Source organism: Grammomys surdaster, unplaced genomic scaffold (assembly GCF_004785775.1).
Source record: "Grammomys surdaster isolate TR1022 unplaced genomic scaffold, NIH_TR_1.0 125956, whole genome shotgun sequence".
NCBI classification, from domain to species: Eukaryota; Metazoa; Chordata; class Mammalia; order Rodentia; family Muridae; genus Grammomys; species Grammomys surdaster.
In genome coordinates this window covers 4342-32149 of record NW_021620775.1, presented here as the reverse complement: position 1 = coordinate 32149, position 27808 = coordinate 4342, and the positions used below count along the sequence as shown (strand labels likewise).

The window sequence follows — 27808 nt, the reverse complement described above, 5'->3', positions numbered from 1 at the left end:
AGCACTTGGGAGGAAGAGGCAGGTGGATTTCTGAGTTCGAGGCCAGCCTGGTCTACGGAGTGAGTTCCAGGACAGCCAGGGCTATACAGAGAAACCCTGTCTTGGAAAAAAACAAAAAACAAAAAAAAAACATAAGCAACAGAAACCAAGGTTACCTGGCAGTTCTCCCACCATAGCAAGTCCTGGACACCCCATCACAGCAGAAAAGCAGGATTCAGATTTAAAATCACTTCTCATGATGATGATAGAGGACTTTAAGAAGGACATAAATAACTCCCTTAAAGAAATACAGGTGAACACAGATAAACGGGTAGAAGGCCTTAAAGAGGAAACACAGAAATCTCTTAAAGAATTGCAAGAAAACACAACGAAACAGGTGAAGGAATTAAACAAAACCATCCAGAATCTAAAAATGGAAGTAGAAACAATAAAGAAATCTCAAAGGGAGACTACTCTGAAGATAGAAAACCTAGGAAAGAGATCAGGAGTCATAGATGCAAGCATCACCAGCAGAATACAAGAGATAGAAGAGAGAATCTCAGGTGCAGAAGATACCATGAAAAACATTGACACATCTGTCAAAGAAAATGCAAAATGCAAAAAACTCCTAACCCAAAACATCCAGGAAATCCAGGACACAATGAGAAGACCAAACCTAAGGATAATAGGTATAGATGAGAGTGAACATTCCCAACTTAAAGGGCCAGTAAATATGTTCAACAAAATTATAGAAGAAAACTTTCCTAACCTAAAGAAAGAGATGCCCATGAACATACAAGAAGCCTACAGAACTCCAAATAGACTAGACCAGAAAAGAAATTCCTCCTGCCACATAATAATGAAAACATCAAATGCACAAAACAAAGAAAAAAATATTAAAAGCAGCAAGGGAAAAAGGTCAAGTAACATATAAAGGCAGACCTATAAGAATAACATCAGACTTCTCACCCAAGGCTACAAAAGCCAGAAGATCCTGAACTGATATCATACAGACTTTAAGAGAACACAAAATCCCAGCCCAGGCTACTATACCCAGCAAAGCTCTCAGTTACCATAGATGAAGAAACCAAGCTATTCCCTGACAAACCCAAATTTACACAGTAACTTTCCACAAATCCAGCCCTACAAAGGGTAATAGATGGAAAACTCCAACACAAGGAGGGAAACTACAACCTAGAAAAGGCAAGAAAGTAATCTTCCAAAAAAAAAAAAGCCAAAAATAAGATAGCTACACAAACATAATTTCACCTCTAATAATAAAAATAACAGGAAGTGCCAGGAGGTGGTGGTGCACGCCTTTAATCCCAGCACTTGGGAGGCAGAGGCAGGCTGGGAGGCAGAGGCAGGCGGATTTCTCAGTTCGAGGCCAGCCTGGTCTACAGAGTGAGTTCCAGGACAGCCAGGACTATACAGAGAAACCCTGTCTCATAAAAACAAAAACAAAAAAATAACAGGAAGCAACAATCATTTTTCCTTAATATCTCTTAACATCAATTGACTCAATTCCCCAATAAAAAGATGTAGACTAACAGATTGCATATGTAAATAGGACCCAGAATTTTGCTACATACAGGGAACACACATCAGTGAGAAAGACAAACATTACCTCAGAGTAAAAGGATGGAAAGCAATTTTCCAAGAAAATGGTCCCAAGAAACAAGCTGGAATAGCCGTTTTAATATCGAATAAAATCAACTTTCAACTAAAAGTTATCAAAAAAGATAAGGAAGGCCACTTCATACTTGTCAGGGAAAATCTACCAAAATGTACTCTCAATTCTGAGTATCTATGCTCCAAATGCAAGGGCACCCACATTCATAAAAGAAACTTTACTAAAGCTCAAAGCACACATTGCACCTCATACAATAATAGTAGGGACGTCAATACCTCACTCTCAGAAATGGACAGATCATGGAAACAGAAACTAAACAGAGACACAGTGAAACTAACAGAAATTATGAACCAAATGGATTTAACAAATATCTATAGAATATTTCATCCTAAAACAAAAGAATATACCTTTTTCTCAGCACCTCATGGTACCGTCTCCAAAATAGACCATATAATTGGTCACAAAACAGACCTCAACAGATACAAAAAGATTGAAATAATCCCTTGCATCCTATCAGATTACCACGGACTAAGGCTGGTCTTCAATAATAACAAAAACAATGGAAAGCCCACATACACGTGGAAACTGAATAACGCTCTACTCAGTAACTTGGTGAAGGAAGAAATAAAGAAAGAAATTGAAAGACTTTAGAATTAAATGAAAATGAAGGCCCGTTATACCAAAACTTATGGGACACAATAAAAGCAGTGCTAAGAAAAAACCTCATAGCTCTAGGTGTCTACAAAAAGAAACTGGAGCCGGGCAGTGGTGGCACACGCCTTTAATTCCAGCACTTGGGAGGCAGAGGCAGGCAGATTTCTGAGTTCGAGGTCAGCCTGGTCTACAGAGTGAGTTCCAGGACAGCCCGGGCTATAAGAGCAATCCTGTCTCGAAAAGCCAAAAAAAAAAAAAAAAAAGAAAGAAAAAAAAAGAAACTGGAGAGAGCGCTAGCAACTTGAGAGCACACCTGAAAGCTCTAGAACAAAAAGAGGCAAACACACCCAAGAGGAGTAGACAGCAGGAAATAATCAAACTCAGAGCTGAAATCAACCAAGTAGAAACAAAAAGAACTATACAACTTAAAAACAAAACCAGGAGCTGGTTCTTTGAGAAAGTCAACAAGATGGATAAACCCTTAGCCAGACTATCCAGAGGGCACAGAGACAGTATTCAAATTAGTAAAATCAGAACTGAAAAGGGAGACAAAACAACAGAAACTGAAGAAATTCAAAAAAATCATCAGATCCTACTACAAAAGCCTATACTCAAGAAAACTGGAAAATCTGGAGTGAAATGGACAATTTTCTAGACAGATACCAGGTACCAAAATTAAATCAGGAGCAGATAAACTAAACAGTCCCATAATCCCTAAAGAAATAACAGCAGTCATTAAAAGTCTCCCCACCAAAAAAAAAAAAAAGCCCAGGACCAGATGGTTTTAGTGCAGAAGTCTATCAAACCTTCAAGGAAGACCTAATACCAATTCTCTTCAAACTATTTCACAAAATAGTAACGGAGGGAACACTACCAAATTCATTCTATGAAGCCACAATTATGCTCATAACTAAACCACACAAAGACACAACAAAGAGAACTTCAGACCAATCTCCCTTATGAATATCGATGCAAAAATACTCAATGAAATTCTCACAAACTGAATCCAAGAACACATCAAAACAATCATCCATCATGATCAATTAAGCTTTCTCCCAGGAATACAGGGATGGTTCACTATATGGAAATCCGTCAATGTAATCCACTATATAAACAAACTTAAAGGGGGGGGGGGAACCATGATCAGCTCACTAGATGCTGAGAAAGCATTTGACAAAATTCAACATCCCTTCATGGTAAAAGTCCTGGAAAGATCAAGAATTCAAGGCTCATACCTAAACATAGTAAAAGCAATATACAGCAAGCCAGTAGCCAACATCAAACTAAATGGAGAGAAACTTGAAGCAATCCCACTAAAATCAGGGACTAGACAAGGCTGCCCACTCTCCTCCTACCTATTCAATATAGTACCGGAAGTCCTAGCCAGAGCAATTAGACAACAAAAGGAAGTTAAAGGGATACAAATAGGAAAGGAAGAACTCAAAATATCACTATTTGCAGATGATATGATAGTATACTTAAGTGACCCCAAAACTCCCACCAGAGAACTCCTAAACCTGATAAACAACTTCAGCAAAGTGGCTGGATATAAAATTAATTCAAACAAATCAGTAGCCTTCCTCTACTCAAAGGATAAACAGGCTGAGAAAGAAATTAGGGAAATAACACCCTTCACAATAGGCACAAATAATATAAAATACCTTGGTGTGAATCTAACCAAGCAAGTGAAAGATCTGTATGACAAGAACTTCAAGTCTCTGAAGAAAGAAATTGACGAAGATCTCAGAAGATGGAAAGATGTCCCATGCTCATGGATTGGCAGGATTAATATATTAAAATGTCCATCTTTCTGAAAGCAGTCTACAGATTCAATGCAATCCCCATCAAAATTCCAACTCAATTCTTCATAGAGATAGAGCAATTTGCAAATTCATTTGGAATAACAAAAAACCCAGGATATCAAAAACTATTCTCAACAATAAAAGAACCTCTGGAGGAATCAGCATCCCTGACCTAAAACTGTACTACAGAGCAATAGTGATTTAAAAATCTGCATGGTATTGGTACAGAGACAGGCAGGAAGATCAATGGAATAGAATTGAAGACTCAGAAATGAATCCACACTCCTATGGTCACTTGATCTTTGACAAAGGAGCTAAAACTGTCCAGTGGAAAAGGACAGCATTTTCAACAAATGGTGCTGGTTCAACTGGAGGTCAGCATGTAGAAGAATGCAAATCGACCCATTCTTATCTCCTTGTACAAAGCTCAAGTTCAAGTGAATAAAGGACCTTGACAAAAAACCAGATGCACTGAAACTAATAAAAGAGAAGGTAGGGAAGAACCTCGAATACTTGGGCACAGGGGAAAGTTCCTGAACAGAACTCCAATGGCATATGCTCTAAGATCAAGAATTGACCAATGGAGCCGGGCAGTGGTGGCGCATGCCTTTAATTGCAGTACTTGGGAGGCAGAGGCAGGCGGATTTCTGAGTTCGAGGCCAGCCTGGTCTACAGAGTGAGTTCCAGGACAGCCAGGACTACACAGAGAAACCCTGTCTCGAAAAACAAAACAAAACAAAACAAAACAAAACAAAACAAAACAAAACAAAACAAAAAAGAATTGACAAATGGGACCTCATAAAATTGCAAAGCTTCTGTAAAGCAAAGGACACTGTCAGTAGGACAAAATGGCAACCAACAGACTGGGAAAAGATCTTTACCAATCCTACATTCAGTAGAGGGCTAATATCTAATATATACAAAGAACTCAAGAAATTAGACTCCAGACAACCAAACAACCCTATTAAAAAATGGGGTACAGAGCTAAACAAAGAATTCTCAACTGAGGAAACTTGAATGGCCGAGAAGTACCTAAAGAAATGTTCAACATCCTTAGTCATCAGGGAAATGCAAATCAAAACAACCCTGAGATTCCACCTCCCACCAATCAGAATGGCTAAGATCAAAAACTCAGATGATAGCAGATGCTGACAGGATGTGGAGAAAGAAAAAAAAACACTTCAAAAAAACCACTCCTCCATTGTTGGTGGGATTGCAATCTGATACAACCACTCTGGAAATCAGTCTGGCGGTTCCTCAGAAAATTGGACATAGCATTACCTGAGGACCCAGCTATACCACTCCTGAGCATATACCCAGAAGATGCTCCAACATATAACAAGGACACATGCTCCACTATGTTCATAGCAGCCTTATTTATAATAGCCAGAAGTTGGAAAGAACCCAGATGTCCTTTAGCAGAGGAATGGATACAGAAAATGTGATACATTTACGTAATGGAGTATTACTCAGCTATTAAAAACAATGACTTAGGGCCGGGCGGTGGTGGCGCATGCCTTTAATCCCAGCACTTGGGAGGCAGAGGCAGATGGATTTCTGAGTTCGAGAGTTCGAGGCTAGCCTGGTCTACAGAGTGAGTTCCAGGACAGCCAGGGCTACACAGAGAAACCCTGACTCGAATAAATAAATAAATAAATAAATAAATAAATAAATAAATCCAATGACTTCATGAAATTCTTAGGCAAATGGATGGAACTAGAAAATATCATCCCGAGTGAGGTAACCCAATCACAAAAGAACATACATGGTATGTACTCACTGATAAGTAGATATTAGTGCAAAAGCTCGGAATACCCACGATACAATCCACAGACCACATAAAGCTCACGAAAAAGGAAGACCAAAGTGTGGGTGCTTCGGTCCTTCTTGGAAGGAGTAACAAAATACTCATGGGAGCAAATATGGAGACAAAGTGTGGGACAGAAACTGAAGGAGGGGCTGTCCGGAGACTGCTCCACCTGAGAATCCATCCCATGTGCAGTCACCAAAGGCAGTTGCTGATACGGATGCCAGGAAGTGCATGCTGACAGGAACCTGATATAGCTGTCTCCTTAGAGGTCTGCCAGAGCCTGATATATACAGAGGCAGATGCTCACAGCTAACCATTGAACTGATCATGTTGTTCTCAATGGAGGAGTGAGAGAGAAGAGTGAAGGAGCTGAAGGGGTTTGGGGCCCCATGGGGAGAGCAACAATCCCAACCAACCAGAGCTCCCAGGGCCTAAACCACCAGCCTGGGAGCACATAGGGAGGGACCCATGGCTCCAGCTGTATATGTAGGGGAGAATGGCCTTGTTGGGCATAGGTGGGAGAGGAAGTCCTTGGTCTCATGAAGGCTGGGTGCCCCAGAGTGGGGGAATTCAAGGGCAGGGAGGTGGGAATGGGTGGGTGGGTGGGGCACATCCTCATAAAAGCAGGAGAAGGGAGTATGGGGGTTTATGGGTTGGCAGGGAGGGGATAACATCTGAAATGTAAATAAAATATCCAATAAAAAATTAATTAAAAAAAAAAAGAGGCCAGGTGGTGGTGGCGCACGCCTTTAATCCCAGCACTTGGGAGGCAGAGAGAGGTGGATTTCTGAGTTCGAGGCCAGCCTGGTCTACAGAGTGAGTTGCAGGACAGCCAGGGCTACACAGAGAAAAACCATCTCAAAGGAAGGAAGAAACACACTTATTATTTTTCATTATATTGGTCTATTTTATTCTAAGATGTTGGGCCAGCAAGATTGACTCAGTAGGTAAAGGAGCTTGTCAGCCCGACAGCCTGAGTTCAGTCCCCAGAACCCACGTGGTGGCTACTGCAAGCTGTCGTCTGTTCTCTGCGTGTCACCCTGGCATGCTTGCATATGCTTGCTCTGTCCCTCTTTCTTTTATACGCATACACACTACTAGCAAAAATGTCAGTAAAATGTGTTTCCTGTGTTATAACATGATGAGGCATCCACAGAGCACTTAAAGAACAGAGTGAGAAGCCTTCCTCTCAGCCTGCCTCCCAGGACTCGGGTCTCTCTTATCAGCAACCACGATGGTCAGCTTCCTGTGGACATCTACTTGGTTTATGGCTCCTGCACCATGTCATGGGTGAAGTGTTGACAATGCCACAGTGAGAGGCTATCTGAAAGACAGTGTCCTAGAGTGACAATGGCCAGCTCAAAGGAGTCAAGTATTTGCCATTTGTCTTGTGATAAAGGTTGCTGAATTATGTTCCTAATAGCAATGTATGATTTCTCAGTTTAAGCATTACATGTTTATGGATAAAGCTATTTTAAAAATCCAAACATCTTTTTTTAAAAAAAAGATTTATTTATTCTTATTTATATGAGTACACTGTAGCTGTCTTTAGACACACACCAGAAGAGGGCATCAGATCCCATTACAAATGGGAGCCACCATGTGGTTGCTGGGAATTGAACTCAGGACCTCTGAAAGACCAGTCAGTGCTCCTAACCGCTGAGCCACCTCTCCAGCCCAAATCCAAACCTCTTGACAATATTTCCTCTTTCCTGATCCATAGCCCTTAAGAGACTTTTTTGATTTGTTTTGTTTTAGTTTTGTGTTTGAATTTCAGACAGCGTGTAGCCTTTGTTCTCCTGAGCTTGTTGAGACCAAGCTAGCCTCAAACTCAAAGAGATCTGCCTGCCTCTGCCTTCTTAAGACTGGGATTAAAGGCGTGTGCTTTTAATTGGCAGTAATCATGCCCTGGATAAACCTCAAGTAAACCTCATTGACTGAGATACTACTGTGCAAAGCTTACAGCCCCTGGGACAAGGGGGGAAGTATGTCTCCAGGCTTCGATTCTGTCCATTAAATGGGGCTCTGGCCCTTCTTTCCTTAAGAGGTGGCCATGTTCCTCTTGCTGCTTGCTGTCTGCTGCCACCGTGAACTAGTTCCTCCTTTAGTGTCCTTAGGCTCATGAGATTTCTCATTTGAAACAGTGAGCAATGTCAGTGTTTATTTGACCTTGGAATTGATCTCATACACTTGCAGATAATTTCCTGGCTTTTCATAAGCACTAAAAATAACTCCACAGACAGTTCTTTTTTATTCTAATTAATCGAAAAAGGAAAAGTCCTAAAATATTTTTATTTTGTTTTCAAGTACTTCATGTATCTGAGAAATGTTTTCCCATGCCTCCAGATCATTTCTTACTTTCAGGCAGCAATGGGGCAAATTTCCTATGTTCAGGTTTTTTTTTTTTCTTTTGTTTTTGAGACAGGGTCTCCCTGTGTAGCCCTGATTGGCCTGGAAGTTGCTATGTAGGCAAGGCTGACTTGAACTCAGAGATCTGCTTGTCTCTGCCTTCCAAGTGCTAGTATTAAATATATGCTTCACCATGCCTGGCTAGGATTTATTTTCAAAGCAAAGTGTTACTTGTTAGTAATCAAGGCAAACTGGAAATGAGAGTGCTAGCAGTCAGAGCGGAGTTTTATATTATTTAAACAAACCTGAAATGTTGTAAATTGCAGGGAGGGTTTAGGAGCTGGAGAGATGGTGTAGGGGTTATAAGACCCCAGTTCAGTCCCCAGCATCCATGGTGGGCAGATTACCATCACCTGTGAGTCTCGCTCTGGGCAGTCCGATCGATGTCTCTGGGATAGGTACTTGCATTTACATGCATACACCTCCTCCATACACACATTAAAAGTCCCAAGGATTTTGAAGTTCGGGACATGTATTCATTGACTATATATTTAATATCTAAGGTAGCGTTAAGGAAAAAAAATACTCAGTCCATATAAAAACATTGACTGCAGTCTAAATTCCAGGTACCAAAGATAGAAATTGCCACCCTTACTAAGGGAATAATACCTCAGTCTTTGAACCTTTTGTGTTTGGTTCAGGTAATCCTCACAGTTTGTTGGACTATAAAACAGTAACATGGCTTATGTTTGTATTTACTTTATTTTTTTTATAGAAGTAGCCACTGAATTTAAGGCCTTATTCAAGGCCTCTACTATATATAAATATATGAGATGTACATTGAGATATACATACATATATGTATAGACATATATGTATGTATATCTCAATAGGGTTATATATCAAACTCTTTTCTTATTTTTTATTTTGAGATAGGCTCTTACTACATTGTCCAGACTGCCCTTGACTTATTCTATAGTCCAAGCTTGCCTTGAATTTGCTAATCTTCCTGTCTCTGTTTCCAAACTGGCTGGGATTACAAGTCTGTGTCACCAGGCCTGGCCCTAAAGAACATCTAACAAGAGAGGCTCTGTTAGAATGAAAGTTACACAGTGCTGTTTGAATTTGTCAGGTGCGAGGAATTGAGTTAATATGTTTGTGTAATGAGTTTTTTTGTTTGGATTTAGGTGAGCGGCCTGTGAGAGTTTATGCGGATGGAATATTTGACTTATTTCACTCTGGTCATGCCCGGGCTCTGATGCAAGCGAAGAACCTTTTCCCTAATACGTATCTAATTGTGGGAGGTAAGAAATAATCTGTTGACTTTAGGTGTTGTCCAGAAAAAAAGTAATCTCCCTCCTGTTTGTGTGATATGGGTACATTGGCCCAGGTCTCCTTTATTAAAGGAATGGTGTATCTGTCTCAAACTCAGTCTGTGTGGGACAGTTCAGCAGCAAGCTCACTGAGGAGAGATTCGTAGCTAAGGTACTACAGTTACATGCACTTATAGAGCAGCACTGATCCAACTGTCTGCTTAAAAACACTGGTTCTGGACTTTGCCTCATCAGTTTTAAATCAACAGAAGAAAAGTCTGCCAAGCAACTGTTATATGGTCAAGTCCAATCTTATAAAATGAAAATGGAAAAAAAATTAAAATTTTTATTATATGTATGTGGGTAGGTTTTTTGCTTGTTGGTTGGTTTTCATGTGTGTTTCTGTACCACATGTGTGCCTGGTGCCCAGAGAAACTAGAAGAAGGTATCAGATCCCATGGGACTGGAGTTACAGATGGTTATGAGCCATCATGTGGGTGCTGGGAATCAAACTCAGGTAGTTTATAAGAGCAGCCAGTGCTCTTAGCTGCTGAGAGATCTCTCCAGCTCCAATAAAACATTTTTTAAAGCTGGGCAGTGGTGGCGCACGCCCGTAATCCCAGCGCTTGGGAGGCAGAGGCAGGGAGATTTCTGAGTTCAAGGCCAGCCTGGTCTACAGAGTGAGTTCTAGGACAGCCAGGGCTACACAGAGAAACCCAAACAAAAACAAACAAAAAAACCCATTTTTAAAAAACTTCATTGGCGTTTATTTCAAAGTCAAGATCTGAGTTCCATATCTTGCCCTTTTCAAAAGTGTGAGTTTATTGTAGAAAGTGTCACTCCTGAAGGCTAGTCTAGACATTGTTACCCAGGCTGAAGTACATACATATAGAAGATGCTTCTCCATGTTGGATAGGGGTGGGGTGGGCATTGTCACAGGCCTAGAAAGTAGGAAATGGGAAGGGTTGGTGATGAGGAGGGTTGCACAGGGGACCTTGACTTACAACTGTGTGGTGCTGTGACCCCCAGTCTGCAGTGATGAGCTAACCCACAACTTCAAGGGTTTCACTGTGATGAACGAGAGTGAGCGCTATGACGCAGTGCAGCACTGCCGCTACGTGGATGAGGTGGTGAGGAACGCCCCCTGGACTCTGACGCCTGAGTTCCTGGCAGAGCACCGGGTAAGAGACTGATCACAGTGCTCATTTCTAGTTCCAACGTCCTCTCAGTGTTTGGGGGAGAAGGCTGGCTTTCTATTCGTCATGCTTTATTTATGCCTTCTATGTAAGTTTTATAGAAAGATGGTGACTGCGTTATTACTTATAATAGTGGCCGTCGCTGATGCTTACATGCGGCCTGGTGGTTTATAAGCACCTTTATAGTCATTATGTTCTAGTTGCTTCCCACAGCCGCCCTGTGGGATAGTTATTATTTCCATTTACACATGGAAAACAAGGTACAGAGAGACTGAATAACATGCTCCAGGTTACTCTGTTACAGAACTTAAATGAACTTGTGTAACTAGACAACGTTTTCCCCACTCAATAGGTGTGTCCTCCCTTTATGGTGTGGCAGTCTCTAGACTATCCAGAGTCCTAGCCATACACACAGAGTTTTTCTCTCTGGGTTAGTAAGGTGGCTCGGTGGGGGAGAGGAACTTGGTGCCTGTTTTTTTATGACCTAAAGTTGAACCCTGAACCCACATGCTGGGCCCAGGTGAACTTACTCTTGCAAGTTGTCCCCTGGCCTACATACACAAATATATGAACAAATGAACACATACAAATAAAGGTAAAAAATTATGTTTATATTCAAAAGCCAAGGAACTGAAGCAGAAAAACCACAAGCTCGAGGCCAGCTTGAGCTACATAATAAAGATCTTGTCTCAAAAACAGGTTTGAGTGAAGGCTTAGCAGTTAAGAGTACTTGTGTTCGGGGGCTGGAGAGATGGCTCAGTGGTTAAGAGCACTGACTGCTCTTCCAGAGGTCCTGAGTTCAAATCCCAGCAACCACATGGTGGCTCACAACCATCTGTAATGAGATTTGATGCCCTCTTCTGGTGTGTCTGAAGACAGCGACAGTGTACTCATAAATAAAATAAATAAATCTTTAAAAAAAAAAAAAAAAAAAGAGTACTTGTGTTCTTTTAAAAGGCCAGAAATTGTTCCCAGCACCCATATGGGGTAGCTTTCAATAGTTTGCAACTTCAGCTTCAGGGGTTCAGCTTCAGGGGTTCCAGTGTCTTCTAGGCTCCAAAGGCACAGGTACATGCATGTACATGCACACACAAATAATGAAATAAAACCTTTAAAGGGGGCTGGAGAAATGATTCTGTGATTAAGAGCACTTTCTGTTCTAGCACAGCACCTGGGTTGGTTCCTACCACCCACATGGTCATTCATAAGAGTATAAAGCCGCCGGGCGGTGGTGGTGCACGTCTTTAATCCCAGCACTTGGGAGGTAGAGGCAGGTGGATTTCTGAGTTTGAGGCCAGCCTGGTCTACAGAGTGAGTTCCAGGACAGCCAGGGCTACACAGAGAAACCCTGTCTCGAAAAAAATCTAAAAAAAAAAAAAAAAAAAAGAGTGTAAAGCCAGTCCCAGAAGATCTAGCACCTCCCGACCTCCATGGACTCCATGGACACAGACACACATGTGTTGCACAAACATACACCAGGCAATACACTCATGCACATACAAAATATAAAAACAAAATCTTTTTTAAAACAAACAAAAAATGAATTTAAAGGTGAAAAGCTTCACATTTTAGGAAATATCACGCATTTTCTTATGTTGTTAAGTTTACTTTCAGCTTTGATTTGGGGCTAGGAATTGTGTGCAATCAAAAACCAAGGGTGTTTCCCCCTCTTATTCAAGAAGTAAATTATTATTTTAAAACTCCCAGGAGCCTTTGAATTCTCCCACATAAGCATGCCTCTACAAAGTAGGCTTTAAAGAGATGGATTTATGACACCAGTCAGAGGCCCTCAAGCTTGACAAGCCAGTGTAGCTGTCACTGCTCTGCACGGTGTGGGGATTGCTGCAGGAGAGTTGTTCAGTGCAGCCGCAGGAAGCAGTAAATCCCAACCATGCAGCTTGCTTCCGGCTAAGTCTTGTCTTTGCTGGCCTATCAACTAGTTCATTGGTGATGGAGGTATTCTGAGGGAATAGGTTTGATAGGGTCGTAATTACATTAGCAAAGGTTTATGGGCTTTCCAGAAGGAGTCAATAAGTGAGAGTTTGCAGTCTTCCTAGTCTTGTGAAGTGCATTTACAGCAATGCAGTCTTAGATACTCCTTCATAGCTTTAGGTTTTACGTTTTTGGTAGAATGTATCTCTTCTGGTAAAAGGACTTTAGTTGTTGTTATTTTTAAATTCCCCTTTTCTCAGGAGCTGAGAGAAGGAGCAGTTAATTAAACAGTAGCCAAATCCTTCTTTTAGAAGCCTTTATGTGGCCTATTGTTAGAGACCTGGGAGGACAGGGTGATTCCTTTCTTTCTGGGTTCTGGCTACTAGAAACCCCCTGTCCCTTTGACCACAGCTTGCCAACTATACAAAGGGAAGGCAGCACTTCTCTTAGGCCAGAAAGAAGTAGCTAGAGGGCCGGGCGGTGGTGGTGCACGCCTTTAATCCCAGCACTTGGGAGGCAGAGGCAGGCAGATTTCTGAGTTCAGGACCAGCCTGGTCTACAGAGTGAGTTCCAGGAGAGCCAGGGCTACACAGAGAAACTCTGTTTCGAAAAACAAAAAAAAACCAAACAAACAAAAAAAGAAGTAGCTAGAGAGGAAACTGGTAGATTTCCTGTGTTTGCCATAAGCTATAAATGATCAGGTTGGTGGTTTCTGAACAGACTGTAGATTATATGAACCAAGCAAAAAGTACAGAGAAAAAGTTGTTCTGAGATATGGACCTGCCCAAGATCCCTTTTTCTGAGCTCAAGAATATTTCCAGGTTCTTTCCAAATGGCAGTTATCCTGGGATTTAAAATGATGTTTTCTTATTTTCAGATTGATTTTGTCGCCCATGACGATATCCCCTATTCTTCTGCAGGAAGTGACGATGTGTATAAGCACATCAAGGAGGCAGGTGAGTGAGCTCATGCCCAGCTTCAGTCTATGAGGTCTTGGGCAACTGCAGAGATTTGGCCACGGCACTGCTTAAAGTGGAAAATGTGATTCTGAGAAATTTAACATTTTCCTCATCAAACTTGGACAACATAGAAGTGAGCATAGCCTCCTCAATATCTATTGATTCTCGGTTTAAACATCTCTTTCATTTCTTTTTTTATTTTAGGACAAATTTCCTATTTTTCTTATTGCTAGGACAATGTGTGCCTCCTTCTAGTCTTTCATTCAGTCCCCTGGGTACCATGGTCTCTAGAGTTCACCTATAGGAATAGCAGAGTCCTTCCTTTTTTTTTCCTAAAAAGACTAAGTTCTGTCTTGGAACTCACTGTGAAGACCAGACTGGCTTTGAACTTAGAGAGATCCATTTGCCTCTGCCTCTGATGTGGCAGGATATCACATCGTCTGTCTGTCTGTCTGTCTGTGTTTTCCCTTAGGCATGTTTGCTCCCACACAGAGGACAGAAGGTATCTCCACATCAGACATCATCACCCGCATTGTCCGTGACTATGATGTGTATGCAAGACGGAACCTACAGAGGGGCTACACTGCCAAGGAGCTCAATGTCAGCTTTATCAACGTGAGTTGCAACCTCGTCTCATAGCTCCCCGCCTCTGTAGGACACATGCTGCTTCTCATGCTGTCTGCTCTGAGCTCGCTTTTCAGTGTGCTGTGCAATCATCATTCTCCAAAGAGAACTCACATCTCTTTTCAGGAAACATCACACCAGACACTTTACAATGAGTATAGCACAAAGGCAGTTTCTATCCTCATAATCTAATATCATAATATCTGTGTATTGATACAAGGACAGGCAAACAAAGCCAGGCATGGTGGGTGGCACCTTTAAACCCAGCGTTCAGGAGACAGAAGCAGGCAGATCTCTGTGTGTTCCAGGCTAGGTAGGGCTGCACAGAGAGATCCTGTCTTTAAAAAAGTGGGGGCAAGGAAAGACATACAAATCAATTTAACAAATAGGAATGTATAATTATGTGTGCCTGTAATCACAGCACAGATGGATCTGTTCTAGTAAAAGGACTAGAGGCAGGAAGATCAGAATTTTGACGCCAGTCTTAGTGACATGACACTCTGTCTCAAAAGAACAACAGAAGTATAAATTATATAGCACACTATATCAAACAAAGAGTAGCTCTTAACTTTTTGGTTGGTTTTTACTTTTTTTAAAATTATGTGTTCTTTTGAGAATAAGATGAAAACTCTGGATCTTTCCCTATGAGACTGATGACACAGCATTTTATAGATATAGTTTCCCCACATGAGCTATTTAGCAAACCCTGTCTCAAAAACAAACACAAAAAAACCACACAGGTACTTTTGATTAATATTAATATTGGCTTTTAGAAAAGATATAAATTGTATATATAAATAATGCTTCAATAAAGTTGATTTAAACAGAGCAAACCTACTAGTTATATTGTATGCAATAATTATTTACCCAACCCCTTCACTTGCTCTCAGCTCTGTGTAAAGCAATTATATAATAGCTATTTATTATTAAATAAACCAGAATAGGGCTTAGTGGTTCATCCCATTATCCCACAATTTGGAAGGCAAAGGCAGGAGGATTGCTTCAAATTGAAGGTTTCAGCTCAGTCAGGGCTACATAGGAGACGCTGTCTCAAAACACAATCAAACTAGAAAACAAAAGGTAGGTGAGCCAAGCATGCATCCCTGTAATCTCAGAATTTAGAAGGCTGAGTCAGGAGGATTACAAATTTGAGGCAAATCTAAGCTACATAGCAAGACTGTCTCATAAAACAAATGCAGAAGCTAGAGAGATGGCTCAGTGGTTAAGAACACTGGCTGCTCTTCCAGAGGTCCCAATTCTATTCCCAGCAGCCACGTGGCGGCTCACAACCATCTGTAACTCGGGTGCCATGGCGTCCAGTCAGCTCTCCTGGGTGCCAAGCACTGCAAGTGTGAGGTACATAGACAGCAACAAAAGAGCCACCTGCACACATAAAGGAAAGTAAAGGGGAAAAAACAGAACCAAATGATTCCTCTTCCTTCTCTCTTTCTCTCCCTCCCTTTACCTTGTGCAACCAAGAGCAGGTGGTATCACTAAGCTGTACTTAGTGGCCTCTTCCTTCCTTCCTTATGATACAGAAATTAAGAAACTACCTTTTTTTTTTTTTTTTACATTGTTTTGTGTTTTTAATAAATGCTCACGTTGTAGCCCAGGCTGACCTGGAACTTGTGAGCCTCCTACCTTGGCCTCCTGAGTACTGGGATTACCTGGCAAGTGCCAGTATGCTCAGACAACACAATACTTTACATTTGACTAAACATCACTTCTTCTCCATTTGAGCATTTATACCATTCTACACTAATGTTTAGGGATGTTGGCAGGACCAACTTTTTGCCATTTTGCACATGAGCAAGCAGATCTGCAACTTATAAAAGGCAAAACATGGGCTGAGAGTATGGCTCGGTTGGTAGAATGGTTGCCATACAAGTAATGACCAAAGTTCTGACCCTAGCACTCAGGTCAAAAGCTAGGTGTGGCTGCACGTCCTTAAGACAGGAGGATCCCTGGAACCCAGCAGCCAGGTCACCTAGGAGGATTGCTGAGCTCCAGTTCAATGAGAGACCCTGCCTCAGAAAAATAAGGGGAGAATGATTAATTAAAGAAGACACCTGCCGGGCAGTGGTGGCACACACCTTTAATCCCAGCACTTGGGAGGCAGAGGCAGGTGGATTTCTGAGTTCGAGAGTTCGAGGCCAGCCTGGTCTACTGAGTGAGTTCCAGGACAGCCAGGGCTACACAGAGAAACCCTGTCTCGAAAAACCAAAAAAAAAAAAAAAAAAGACACCTGATATTGACCTGCCTGCACACAAACACACACACACACACACATGTACATGCACACACATTCACATGCACACCCATACACAATACACACACACACTAAAGTCAGTTTATGTAAACTCATGGAATAAGCTAGTGATGAGGGATCCAAAATCATCAATTAAGGATGTAGTATTTCCGTTTGACTCTGGTGTGTTGGGTTGGCTGCTTCTCGGAAGTGCTGTGTGATGAACTTGTGCACGCAGTCTCCCATCGGAGAGAGCCATCCTGGCTAGATCTCTATTCCATTACATCAGATTTATCTAGAAAACCTTGACTTCCTTTGGTTGCATGCTAATCTATTTCTGCCCTCACTGTTATAGTTTTCGATGTTAGAATTATCACACTTTCATATAAGGCTGTCCAGACAGAGGTTATCATTCCTGTTATTATGCTGAATAAACACAGAGCAGATTAAGCAAAGCAGAATTTAAAATTTTGAAAACAGTATCAGTAGCCAAATTTTTCTTTCTTTTATGGTAAAGTTAAGTTGGGTATTTTTTAATTAATATTATTATTTTTTAAAATTATGTATATATCTGTGGTTATGTGCATATGAGTGTAGGTGCCTGTGGAGGCCAGAGGTGTTAGATCTCTCGGGAGCTGGACATACGGTAGGTGTAAGCCAGCTGAAGTTCATGCTGTCAGTCAAACTCAGGTTCTCCAGAGCTGCAGGTTGTACTCATCCTCTAGGCCATTGCCCCAGCCTGGGTATTATTTCTTAAAAATCAGTTGTCTCTTGTTCCAGGAGAAGAAATACCACTTGCAAGAACGAGTTGATAAAGTAAAGAAGAAAGTGAAAGATGTGGAGGAAAAATCAAAAGAGTTTGTGCAGAAGGTGGAAGAAAAGAGCATCGACCTCATCCAGAAGTGGGAGGAGAAGTCCCGAGAATTCATTGGAAGTTTCCTGGAAATGTTTGGTCCAGAAGGAGCACTGGTGGGAGCCTTTCTTCCTGACACTTGAGGGAATATCAGGGAAGGGGGCTGCTTTTTCTTTCTGCTGTACTGGAATTGAACCCAGGGCAGAGTACACATGCTAGCAAGCACTCTACCACTGAACTACAACCTCAGCCCTATGTTTGTTGGTTAGTTTATTTATTTATTATTTTTTGAGACTAGAACTGACTAGGTAGCCTTGGTGGGCTTGAAACTTGCAGTGTAGAATAGACTGGCCTAGAACTCACAGTGTCTCTGTCTCCCAACTGCAGGGATTAATGGTGTATACTGCTGCACCAGACTTATTTATTTATTATTTTGAGACAGGGTCTCCCTAAGGCCTACTTATGTAGCTCAGGCTGGCCTTGAACTTGTGATTCTAATAGCGTCAGCCTCCAGGCAATAGACAAATGAGTTCAAGAGAATTGTAATGCTATGCAGTGGAAAGAAACAGAATATTTGAGCAGAAAGGAACATCAAAATTAAGAAGTTATCTAATATAGTAGACATTTCTTAGTAATTTTTTCAGCTGCTTTATCAGCCTTGACAACTTGTATGTTTTGGGTTTACATTGAAGAGAAGGAAAAACAAAGAACAGATAGAAAGCTTCCTCTCAATGAAGATCTGCTATGGATTCCCCAGTGAGGGGGATCTGTCCTGAGGAATAGCACAGCGTTCTCAAAACAAATAAAGAATTTCATTAGTGAGCCTTTGTTTTTGCTGGAGTTTGGACTGCACACTAAGTAGCCCTTAGATGCCTCTGACTGAAGTCAAGGCTAGGCTGACTGTAGTGAGCAGGTGGAGATGGCCTAGGACTACAGTTCTGCCCCCTGTCTTCTGGAGTCACGGTTAGCAAAGCAGGGGCTAGGGAAACAAGTCAGTGGCAGAGTGTTTAGGTTAGTATGCTTGGGACCATAGCTTTGATCACAGCAGTGAGAAGTAATTGCAGGGAGAGCCATAGTAACTTGAGGTTTCAGAAGCTCCAGTGGTGATGCATGTGGTCCATAGGTATCTTCTAACTCTTGCTTTTGGTCTCCTCCCCAGAAGCACATGCTGAAAGAGGGAAAAGGTCGGATGCTGCAGGCCATCAGTCCCAAGCAGAGTCCCAGCAGCAGCCCTACTCATGAGCGCTCCCCCTCCCCCTCCTTTCGGTGGCCCTTCTCTGGCAAGACTTCCCCATCTTCCTCCCCAGCAAGTCTCTCTAGGTGCAAGGCTGTGACCTGTGACATCAGCGAGGATGAAGAGGACTAACTTTTCATCCCTGTTCCCTCTCCCCCCAACCCCCGCCCATCACCTCCAGAAGCTCTCTGTCGAATTCCATTTTGTGATCCCAACACTAAACCTAAGGACATCTACAAAGAAAAGACAAACGGGGCAAGAGGACCTGGGAATGGGGAACCAAAACAGCCCATACCCTGAGACATTCATTCTCAGCCACACCAAGGAGGCTGCCCACACCTTAGAAGCCTGCTCTGCATCCATCTTTCCTCCCCAGAACTTTGCTTTACTGTTTATGCTCATGTAATCTTGACAGGGAAATTGTCATTTTTATTAATTTTTTTTTAAAAAGTAGTCTTTCAAACATAGTAAGTAGAACTAATTTTTTGCCCCTGAGGAGTGGGCAGAAGAAGGAAGCGTGGAATGCCCACAGGCCTTTCTTCCTGAACACTAGTGCTTGCCTTCTGTTCTGAAGCAAAGTGGCTTGCCAGATCCTTCTAACAGGGAGCCATGCTGATGGATAATTTGGGGAGACTCTCATAATTTTAACTTCCCTAAAAAATATCTCAAAGCTGAATTAGCTCCAGATTCCCTGAGTGTCCTGCCAGCCCGTGTGTCAGCGTGGCTGTGGGTAGGAAGAGATCTGAGCCTAACTTTTCTTACTCCCTGAGGAGTTTCTTGTTGGACCCAATGGGGTCCACGAAGACACTGATGGGGACAGAACCAAACCACAGAGCATCAGTTGCAGTTTTTCTGCTGTGTTTGTCTTCTCAGAAAATTCTGTTGCCCAGTTATTTGGAGCTCTTGTCAGTCTCTTTCCTGCAGACTACCTGTGAAGGAAGGGGCACTCTGAGGGCTACTGTGATTGGAAAGTAGTGGGGTAAACTCAGTCTAGTGCAGGGGCAGCTGAGGTTTAGTTCTGCTGGGCGTGTGCCCCTCAGCCTGCACCTACCCTCTCAGCACCACGCCCAGCTTTATACAAAGGATGTTTTGTAAGTGTTTGCAGCTTGCCCTTGACCCATCGTTGGTCCATGTTGCTTATTGCCATATTCAGCACTTAGACTTTCTCAGAGCATACAGGCAAAAGCACCAGGAAACACTTTGATCTCTGAAACACTCTCCTCAACCTCTGCTCATCTTAGAATATTCTTGGGTCAAATGAGTATCACATGGAGACTCTGCTCCAAGAACTGCACGTAGCAGGGACTTCCTCCAGTGCTCCTCCTGAAGCAACAGGCATGGGTTAAAACTGCTAGGACACAGAAGTCCGTGTCCTTTTGCTTGCTTGTGCCTGGTGGCCCTAAGAGGAAATAGAACTTGAATTTCAAATCGAAGAGTACTGATTCTCAGCACTTACTGTTGAGCAGGAGCTGGTGTTTTCAGTCCCCCTGGCACGTCACTCCATGCCCAGCGAGTTCCTCACCATCAGTTACCCTGTAGCTGGATTTAGCGCAAAGTTGTTGATGTCCAGGACCTACTAGTTGTCACTCATAAATACCCCTTGTGGGGGTGGAGCTTTCATGTTTTCAACAAAGAAAACCACATTTTCTTTTTCCTTGTACCTCCTCACTGGCCCATGCTGGGACTATGAGCATTTTACAGTCCTCCCTAGACACTCTCTAGTGGAAGCTGTTCTACTGCCTAAGGGTCTGAGGCTAACACCACACAGTGCCTGCACAGCAGGACTACATAGGCTCCTAAACCATCTCCCAGGCAAAGCTGAGCAGAAGAGAGGGGCAAAGGGACACCACCTGGTGTCCCAGTAGCCTGTGGAAAACGTCATTGCCAACTCCTCATGAAGCGTTGCTTTCGCTCAGATCCCATCCATATGGCCTTGGCCTGGCGTCCTCTCTGAACCTGTTGAAATTAGTCTTGCTCGCGTTATGTACTGCTGCGTGGCTCACTGTCACTTTTCTACTTTAGTCTTCTCTTTGGGGATCCGTTTCTCTCTGCCTTATTCTCCCAGGTATACAGAGGTGGTGACGTCACTGCTGGCACTCACCTGCTTGTTCTCTCAGTGCTTGTCACCCAGGTGTGCCCTGTGGAAATGCAAAGGGAGCTAGCTGCTCACGTGTGATTTTCCTCCATGTAGTCACTCAAGTATACAGTCTAGGTCCCAAACATCAGAGCATCTATGCTGACAAGACATGTAACCCAGCTGGGACTAGCCTATGCTCAGATTCACCCTTTACTATCTCCTAACTCTCAGACTCTCAGATAGTTTACACAAGCAAAAACGCTGTGGGAGTGGCTGCATGGTAGGTACCTGAGGGTCAGTGTGCTCCTCGGTGCTAGAAAAAGGTGCTGCTGAGATAGTGCACCGTCAGCCACTTGTATCTAGTTAAATGTGGGTAAGCTGTGTAATGTAATGTGTCTGTGACTGTAATCCACACCTCTTGTGCAACCTGGGCTATAGAGCTGTTTCCCCCAGTCTGTCCAAGAAAGCAGCAGTATGGAAGGGCCTGGAGAACCGTAAGTTGTTTGGCCTCACAGCCTCTATGTCATAGGAGGAGGAGGAGGCTGAAGACAGGAGCCGTGTAGCTGGGGAGGAGCCAGTGCAGCAGTTAACCTTGGCATGGGCTGAACAGGAACCTTGCTTTTTGGAATACTGGGCAGGACTACAAATAGAGGTTGCCACTTAGGGCACATGGAAATGGATCGCCAGTGCTGCAGCTAAGCCAGAGACCCTTACATGAGGAAGGGGTGGAGTTGAGGCCAAAAATGCTGACCTGAGAAAGAGATTGAGTCCTGAGAAAGAGATTGAGAGAGCTTTCCAGGTCACTTTTCTCAGCAGCACCTTAATTATTCTTGAGGCCACACATCTGACCAGCTGTCTAGGATGCCCCTCCACAGTGGCTCTTCCAAATGCTTTGTCACTGTCTCTAGCCTGAGTTCACTTGTATAACTCACATTCTGGAGCCTGTTGTCTTTGAAATCTGTTTCTTAATCAACTTTTCAATCCTTTTCCAAATCAATTCTGTTTCTTGTCTTGGTTTAATCTCCCTTCTAGATTTCTGTCAGCATAGATGCGTCGAAATTGAACCCACATGGTTCAAAGAAAGCTTCCTTAACAATGTTTTAAGACTAATGGTATTTTTTTTAAACATACCAATATAAGTATTTTTAAAGGTATTTTTTGAAGTCATAACAATGATTGTTTTCTCTCACAGTATAGATTATCATGGGATAAAGAATGGTCCCTAGCTTCTATTTTTCAAAATAAGTAAGTAGGACATGTTCTTGGACTTAAACTATTAAAAGTTAACTCTCCTAAAAGGAAAAAGAAATATATTCAGTCTGCCAGAACTTTTTGTCGATATGAAATTGGGGTAGAGAACAGAAATGCCAGGGTTAACATTTAGATGGCCCTGGTTGGTGTGAAGTGAGCACTTCCCACCACATTGGAGAAATTGACTGTTCTGAACAGTTAAGAGTTGGTGGGTGGGTGTTTTGTATTGAGGCTCCCGAACAGAAAACACTGTTGGAAAGTCACCCATGACATCACCAGTGTATCACGTTACTGTCTAACACTTTGTGCAGAATTATTTTGGCTTTTGTCATTTAGCCAAATAAAGGCCATGTGTTTTTGCCTGGTGTTTCAATTTCCTGTAGTTTTGCCCAGACATACATGTATGTAATGTTTTAAGTACTGGGGGCTTTTATTTGTATTCTCAGTTCCTCTGATTTTTACATCCTGATTTTCTGTCTTCAATATCAAGCTTCACTACCATATTAACCAGCAGTTCTGTTCTCAACTTCTTACTGAAAAGTCAAAAGGCTAGCACAAAGGGAGGGACCTCAGACCTTCTGATAGCCAACCAATGCTTCTGAGGAAAGGGGATTCCAGTGTAGAGCCTAGCTTGGGGAAGCTGGGCTGGTATCATTGTGCCCAGCTAAGGTCTACTTCCATTCTTATATCAGATAAACCATACATCAACCGTGGATGCACTTTTCTCCTCAGGGTGACTTTCGATGTGTTCAGGGTTAATAGTGGTACCAACAGAAACAGTGTCTTGTGCAAGCGTTTCAACTTTCACCATTTATTACAAAACTTCCCTGAGAAAGACTCGGAACAGGTTCAGCCTGCTGCACTTTGCCTTCATCCCTATAGTCACATGGACACTGCCAGCCTGCCCTGCCAGTGGGAGCCTTAACCACTGAGAAGGTTGAGGGACAGAAGAAAGCTCATGCTCTAATGTGGAGAACAGTATCTCTTCCATAGTCCAAGCCACTCTCCTCAGGCTTTGAGTGCTGAGTCCAGGTCTGGCGGTGAACAAGTCTCATACCCAACCTTGTCATCTTTCCTTCGATAGTACATTCGTGTCAGCACTGTCATCAGGAAGGTCTCCAGTATGAGCATGTGGCAGTTCATCACTGCAGTGTGGGGTGGAACATGATAAGAAGTTATGCTGTGTGACAGAGGAGGAATCCATAGCAGCCTTAGCAAGCAAGCTGACTCTAGTTTACCTCCAAAGCAGGACCTTGGGACACTAAACTGTTGTGTGGAGCAAGGCAGATTAATGGTAGCCAGAACTTGGCTCTGGCTTCTGTGATCTGAGAGCAAATCCATGTGTTTACTCGGCATAGTCTGCTTCCTAACCATACACAGTCCTGTCCCAAGATACGGTCTGAGCTTCTGGTTTGCCCATTAGGACTGGCCTCAAGTTGGGGACATTGAAGCTCTCTGATCAGAGAGGAAAGAGTACTCCTCTCAGAGCCTCCACCTGATTTCCTGGATCCTTCCTGAACAGTCTCAGCAGACATCAGGCTAGCCCAACTTCTGTTCCAAGATCCTTTCCCCCCTGATCTGTCCTCAGTCTCCTGAGACAGAAAGGAGCCCTGAGTGCTTACCTTGAGACCTGATTTTAGAAGAATAGGGAGGTGAGCAAGCGATCCCTCCGCTGTTAGCCAAGATGGAGAAAATAGCAGGTTGCAGGGCAGTCAGGATGACAAGCACCTGAAGAGTAGAAGAGATAGGGGAAGGACTGACACCTGCCATTTCTGATCCTGAGGTTGGTGCAGATTAGGCATACCATCACGTGTGTAAGTGAGGTTAACAGGACTGTGTTAACGGAGGACCAAGACTTAAGCTTTATCGAAAATTGGTGCAGTTTCCATCTGTAGGCAAATTATAATCCTGTTTCTGCCTCATATTCATTAGGGTTGCTCTTTTTTTTTTTGGTTTTTCGAGACAGGGTTTCTCTGTGTAGCCCTGGCTGTCCTGGAACTCACTCTGTAGACCAGGCTGGCCTCAAACTCTCGAACTCAGAAATCCGCCTGCCTCTGCCTCCCAAGTGCTGGGATTAAAGGCGAGCGCCACCACCGCCCGGCTAGGGTTGCTCATTTAAAAAAAAAAAAAAATTAGCTAGCCAGGCAGTGGTGGCGCATGCCTTTAATCCCAGCACTCCGGAGGCAGGGGCAGGTGGATTTCTGAGTTCGAGGCCAGCCTGGTCTACAGAGTGAGTTCCAGGACAACCAGGGCTACACAGAGAAACCCTGTCTCAAAAAACCAAAAAAAAAAAACAAAAATCTGCTTATCTCCCTCCCCCATGGCCACCATTAGCATCTAGCACATAAGACAGGTTTGTAAACAAAGTCATGTGACAATGGAGGCAGATCGGAGCAATACAGAAGGCCAAGGAAGGACCACTATGGATTGCTGGCCAATTCCTGAGAGGAAGTGCCAAGCTGGGTTCTCCCAAGCACGTTCCAGAGAGATTACAGCCCTGCCTGCATTTTGATTTTGGGTTTCCAGGTTCTAGATTTGTACAATATACTCCTGTTGTTTTAACCCTGGTTGTTGGTACTGTGGTACAGAAAGGCAAACAAAATAAAGATAAAATGGAAGAGGCGGAGATAATGTTCCAAATCTCCTAGGAAACCCAAAGGTTCAGACTGTTGGGTCTGCCTTTGCCTCTGGTGGTCCTAACCCAGTCATTTGTTGGCAAACACTTTCTGGCAGGTAGTTACCTGGAACAGAGCAAACTTGGATCCCATATTTTGTTCACCAAGATGCATCTTGGCTTGACGGAAAACGATGGCCAGGCACCAGAGAGCCAAAAGGGTAGATATAGCAAGGAAATTGTTGATCCAGAGAGCCGTGCTCTTCTCAGAAATCTGGTGGCAGGCCAGAAAGCAGTCAGGAGGACAAGTGGTCTCTCTTCCCTCTTCCACATGAAGAAAGCTGATATGAAAGCCCCAAAGCCTGGACTTCATCTCCTCCCACTGTATTCTCTGGGTTGCTACTCTCCCGTGGCCACCCAGCCCTTGTCCCTGTGTGCTCCCTGTGGTCGGATATTAATTCCAGAACCCAAAGATAAGTGTTAGACTTTGCTGCTATCTCCAGCTTACTTCTCCTGGGTCATAGATGCCGTCTGGAATGAGAAACAGGCCCACTATGTTGAGCATTATCTTGAAGAAGGCATACTGGAAAGGACCCAACATGAGCAGCCGCAGCTTCTTCCTGAGGGAGGAGAAGAGTGGGTCTATAAACCACACACCCTAAGGAAGCTTAGACCCTGCACTCAGCTCCCGGGCTACGGCTGGGCTCCCATCATACAAAAAATGTCTTGTGGACGAAGACAAGGTAGAGAATGTTGGGAGCCCTAGGAATACCCCTTGCCTCCAGTGATGCCTTGTGAGGAGGAACCCCAAGTATTGATTTCAAGTTCATTACTCAAAGTAGGCAAGAAGGGCAAACAAGCACCCAAAGGTACAGTTTTCTCTTTGCCTCTAAAGTATACAGTGTAAGCTGGGCATGAGAGAACACACCTTTACTTCCAGCACTCAGAGGCAGAGGCAGGAGGATCTCTGTGAGTTCAAAATCAGCCTGGTCTACAGAGTTCCACAACAGACAGAGAATCTACATAGTAGAGACAACTGGTCTCAAAAACAAACAAAACCAATAAAGTGAATAAGCAGGGCAGTGAGCTGAAACTTATGAATTCTTCCTCCTCTCCCCTGGGGCTGGGTCCCCATGTTTGGGATTCCTGGCTGTGGGTGCGTACCTTTAGTGTTGGCTTTGCCCTATACAGGCCTAATTCCAGAGCCTTGAGCCAGGGTCACAGAGCCTCGAGGCTCACTTGTCCTCTGGGATGCCCCTCCTGCCTTACCTGGTAAGTATGAGGGGTGGGCAGCAGGGACAGCAGCAGCAGCAGGGACCCGTGTGCACCCTCATTGGGGTGTCCTTCAGTGTCCTCAATACTGCTTCTTTCCCACCAAAGCCTTCCACCATGACCGTCATCAGCAGGTAAAAGAATATGGCATAAAACCTGGGAGAAAAAGGCAAGTACATGAGTGGGAGCATCTGAGTACACAGCTTTGCTGCTAAAGAGGAAGGTTTCAGGGAGAAGTGGGGCTCACTAAAGGAAAGTGGCACAAGCAGACTCCAAGAGCCTCACTTTAGGACAGGTCGGCAAGAGCTAGATTCGTATCAATGGGACTTAAAGGCATAGACTCTGGAGGCTTGGGAATCAGAAAGGAACCCCAAAGTAATGCTCATCCCTAGTGGAGGGGGTGGGGCCAGACACTCACGAGGTTATGGCCATTTCCACAAGGGTGAGGGATCGAGGGATCCAGAGACCAAAGCAGCAGAACACAGACACCACCTGATCACAGAAGAGCAGGATGCAGGTTAAGGCAGGGGTGAGACCATCCAAGCTTCTTGTAGCAAGAGCTCAAAGAAACCAGACCTGTGCATTGAAGGCCCAGGTCCTTCCACTTGTTAGCTGCTGGGTAGGGCCCTGGGCGCTGCACCCAGGGCCAACAAAAAGAACCAGGACTCAGATGGCTCAGCATCTGAAGGTGCTTCCCATGAAAACCTGGCAACCCCAGTTCAGTCCCGGAAGCCACATAAGACTGGGACAGAACTAATGCCTCAAATTGCCTTCTAACCTGTACGTGTGAGCTGTGGCACACATGCTGCCCACCCACCCCCAACTTCTACTACCACTACTACTAGTGTAATACATAGTAATAATAATGCATTTTTAAAAGAAAAAAATTCCAACTGGAAAATAACTGAATAAGTTAAATCCAAGTCCCATGCGATGCTGCATAGGTAAGTTTAAAAGGGCTTGGAGCTGCCGGAGCTGTGGCTCAGTGCCGGAGTGCTCAGTACAAACAAGGGGAACAAAGACAAAGAACAGGCCCACAGCAAAAGGGCAGCACTGAGTATGACCCCGTGGAAACAGATGTCTGTGTATTTGAAGGCAGTCTGCTTTTAACAGCAGTCATAGTGAAGGGAAAAAGAAAGACATCTCCTGGTACCCAGTGGATTGCTGCCTCCACAGCCCTTTGCAATGGAATACTTCACCCACTGGCTGGCCTTGCAAACAGGTAGGGATCAGTTCACAGCACCGGTGCTACATGGTCCTGGCAGGAAGCTCTGTTTGAAGCAAATGAGCTTAGAAGAACACTCAAGACAGCCTGCCCCCTCTCCAGTCCCTCTCCTGTCCAGACACCAGCATCCTCACCGTGGGTGCAGAGCTACTCCAGATCAGAGTCTTCTTCTTGATGGGGCAAAGGGTGTTCTTGTATAGGTAAATAGCATCCTCCAGAAAAATGGCAACTGAGCCAGTGGTAAGAAAGGTCAAGATGATAGTGAGGGCAATTTCCAGAGGGCCCAGTTCTAGGGGAGAAGGGAAGCAAGATGCAAATGAATTGAAGGGCAGATGCTATTCCAGGAATGCCTACAAGTTGTTAAGCACCAAATAAAGTCCGAGGAAAAATGGTGTATATGAATGTGTGTTTTGAGACAGGATCTCACTGTGTAGCCCTGGCTAACCTGGAACTGGAACTTAATATGTAGAGCAGGTTAGACTTGAGCTCACAGATACCCGTCTGCCTCTAGCTCCGAAGTACTGGGGTTAAAAGTATGTTACCATGCCTGGCCCTGCAAAAGCTATACATGGTTAGAAATATTTTAGAAATAGAAAATATCATCCTGAGTGATGTAACCCAGACCCAGAAAGACAAACATGGTATGTACTCACTTTTAGGTAGATATTAGCTGTAAAGTGAGCAATAATGATTCTACAATCTATAGATCCAAAGAAGCGAAACATGAATCTAGGTACTTGGTAACTGAACAGAGAACAGCCTGCCAAAGCCCCTGCTTCAGCC

General features: G+C 43.6%; 2 protein-coding genes across 2 annotated transcripts in view; one reads left to right on the top strand and one right to left on the bottom strand.

Moving 5' to 3' along the window:
- The window catches only part of Pcyt1a (phosphate cytidylyltransferase 1, choline, alpha), a 55901-nt gene extending 33622 nt beyond the window's left edge, over positions 1-22279 (top strand). Inside the window, exons 4-9 of the mRNA XM_028753783.1 lie at positions 9415-9531; positions 10570-10721; positions 13546-13624; positions 14100-14242; positions 17280-17468; positions 18512-22279. Coding sequence (XP_028609616.1) covers positions 9415-9531; positions 10570-10721; positions 13546-13624; positions 14100-14242; positions 17280-17468; positions 18512-18718 — 887 coding nt within the window. The 3' untranslated portion in view covers positions 18719-22279. The remainder of the gene's footprint in view (positions 1-9414; positions 9532-10569; positions 10722-13545; positions 13625-14099; positions 14243-17279; positions 17469-18511) is intronic.
- A 479-nt stretch (positions 22280-22758) lies between these two features.
- On the bottom strand, positions 22759-27314 carry Slc51a (solute carrier family 51 alpha subunit; the record flags this gene model as incomplete). Its single annotated transcript, XM_028753800.1, has 7 exons — positions 22759-23059; positions 23537-23642; positions 24656-24802; positions 25037-25148; positions 25798-25956; positions 26219-26292; positions 27160-27314. Coding segments are annotated over 7 exons (890 nt in total), but the record flags the coding sequence as incomplete, so codon positions are not given.
- Between the last annotated feature and the right edge of the window lie 494 nt (positions 27315-27808).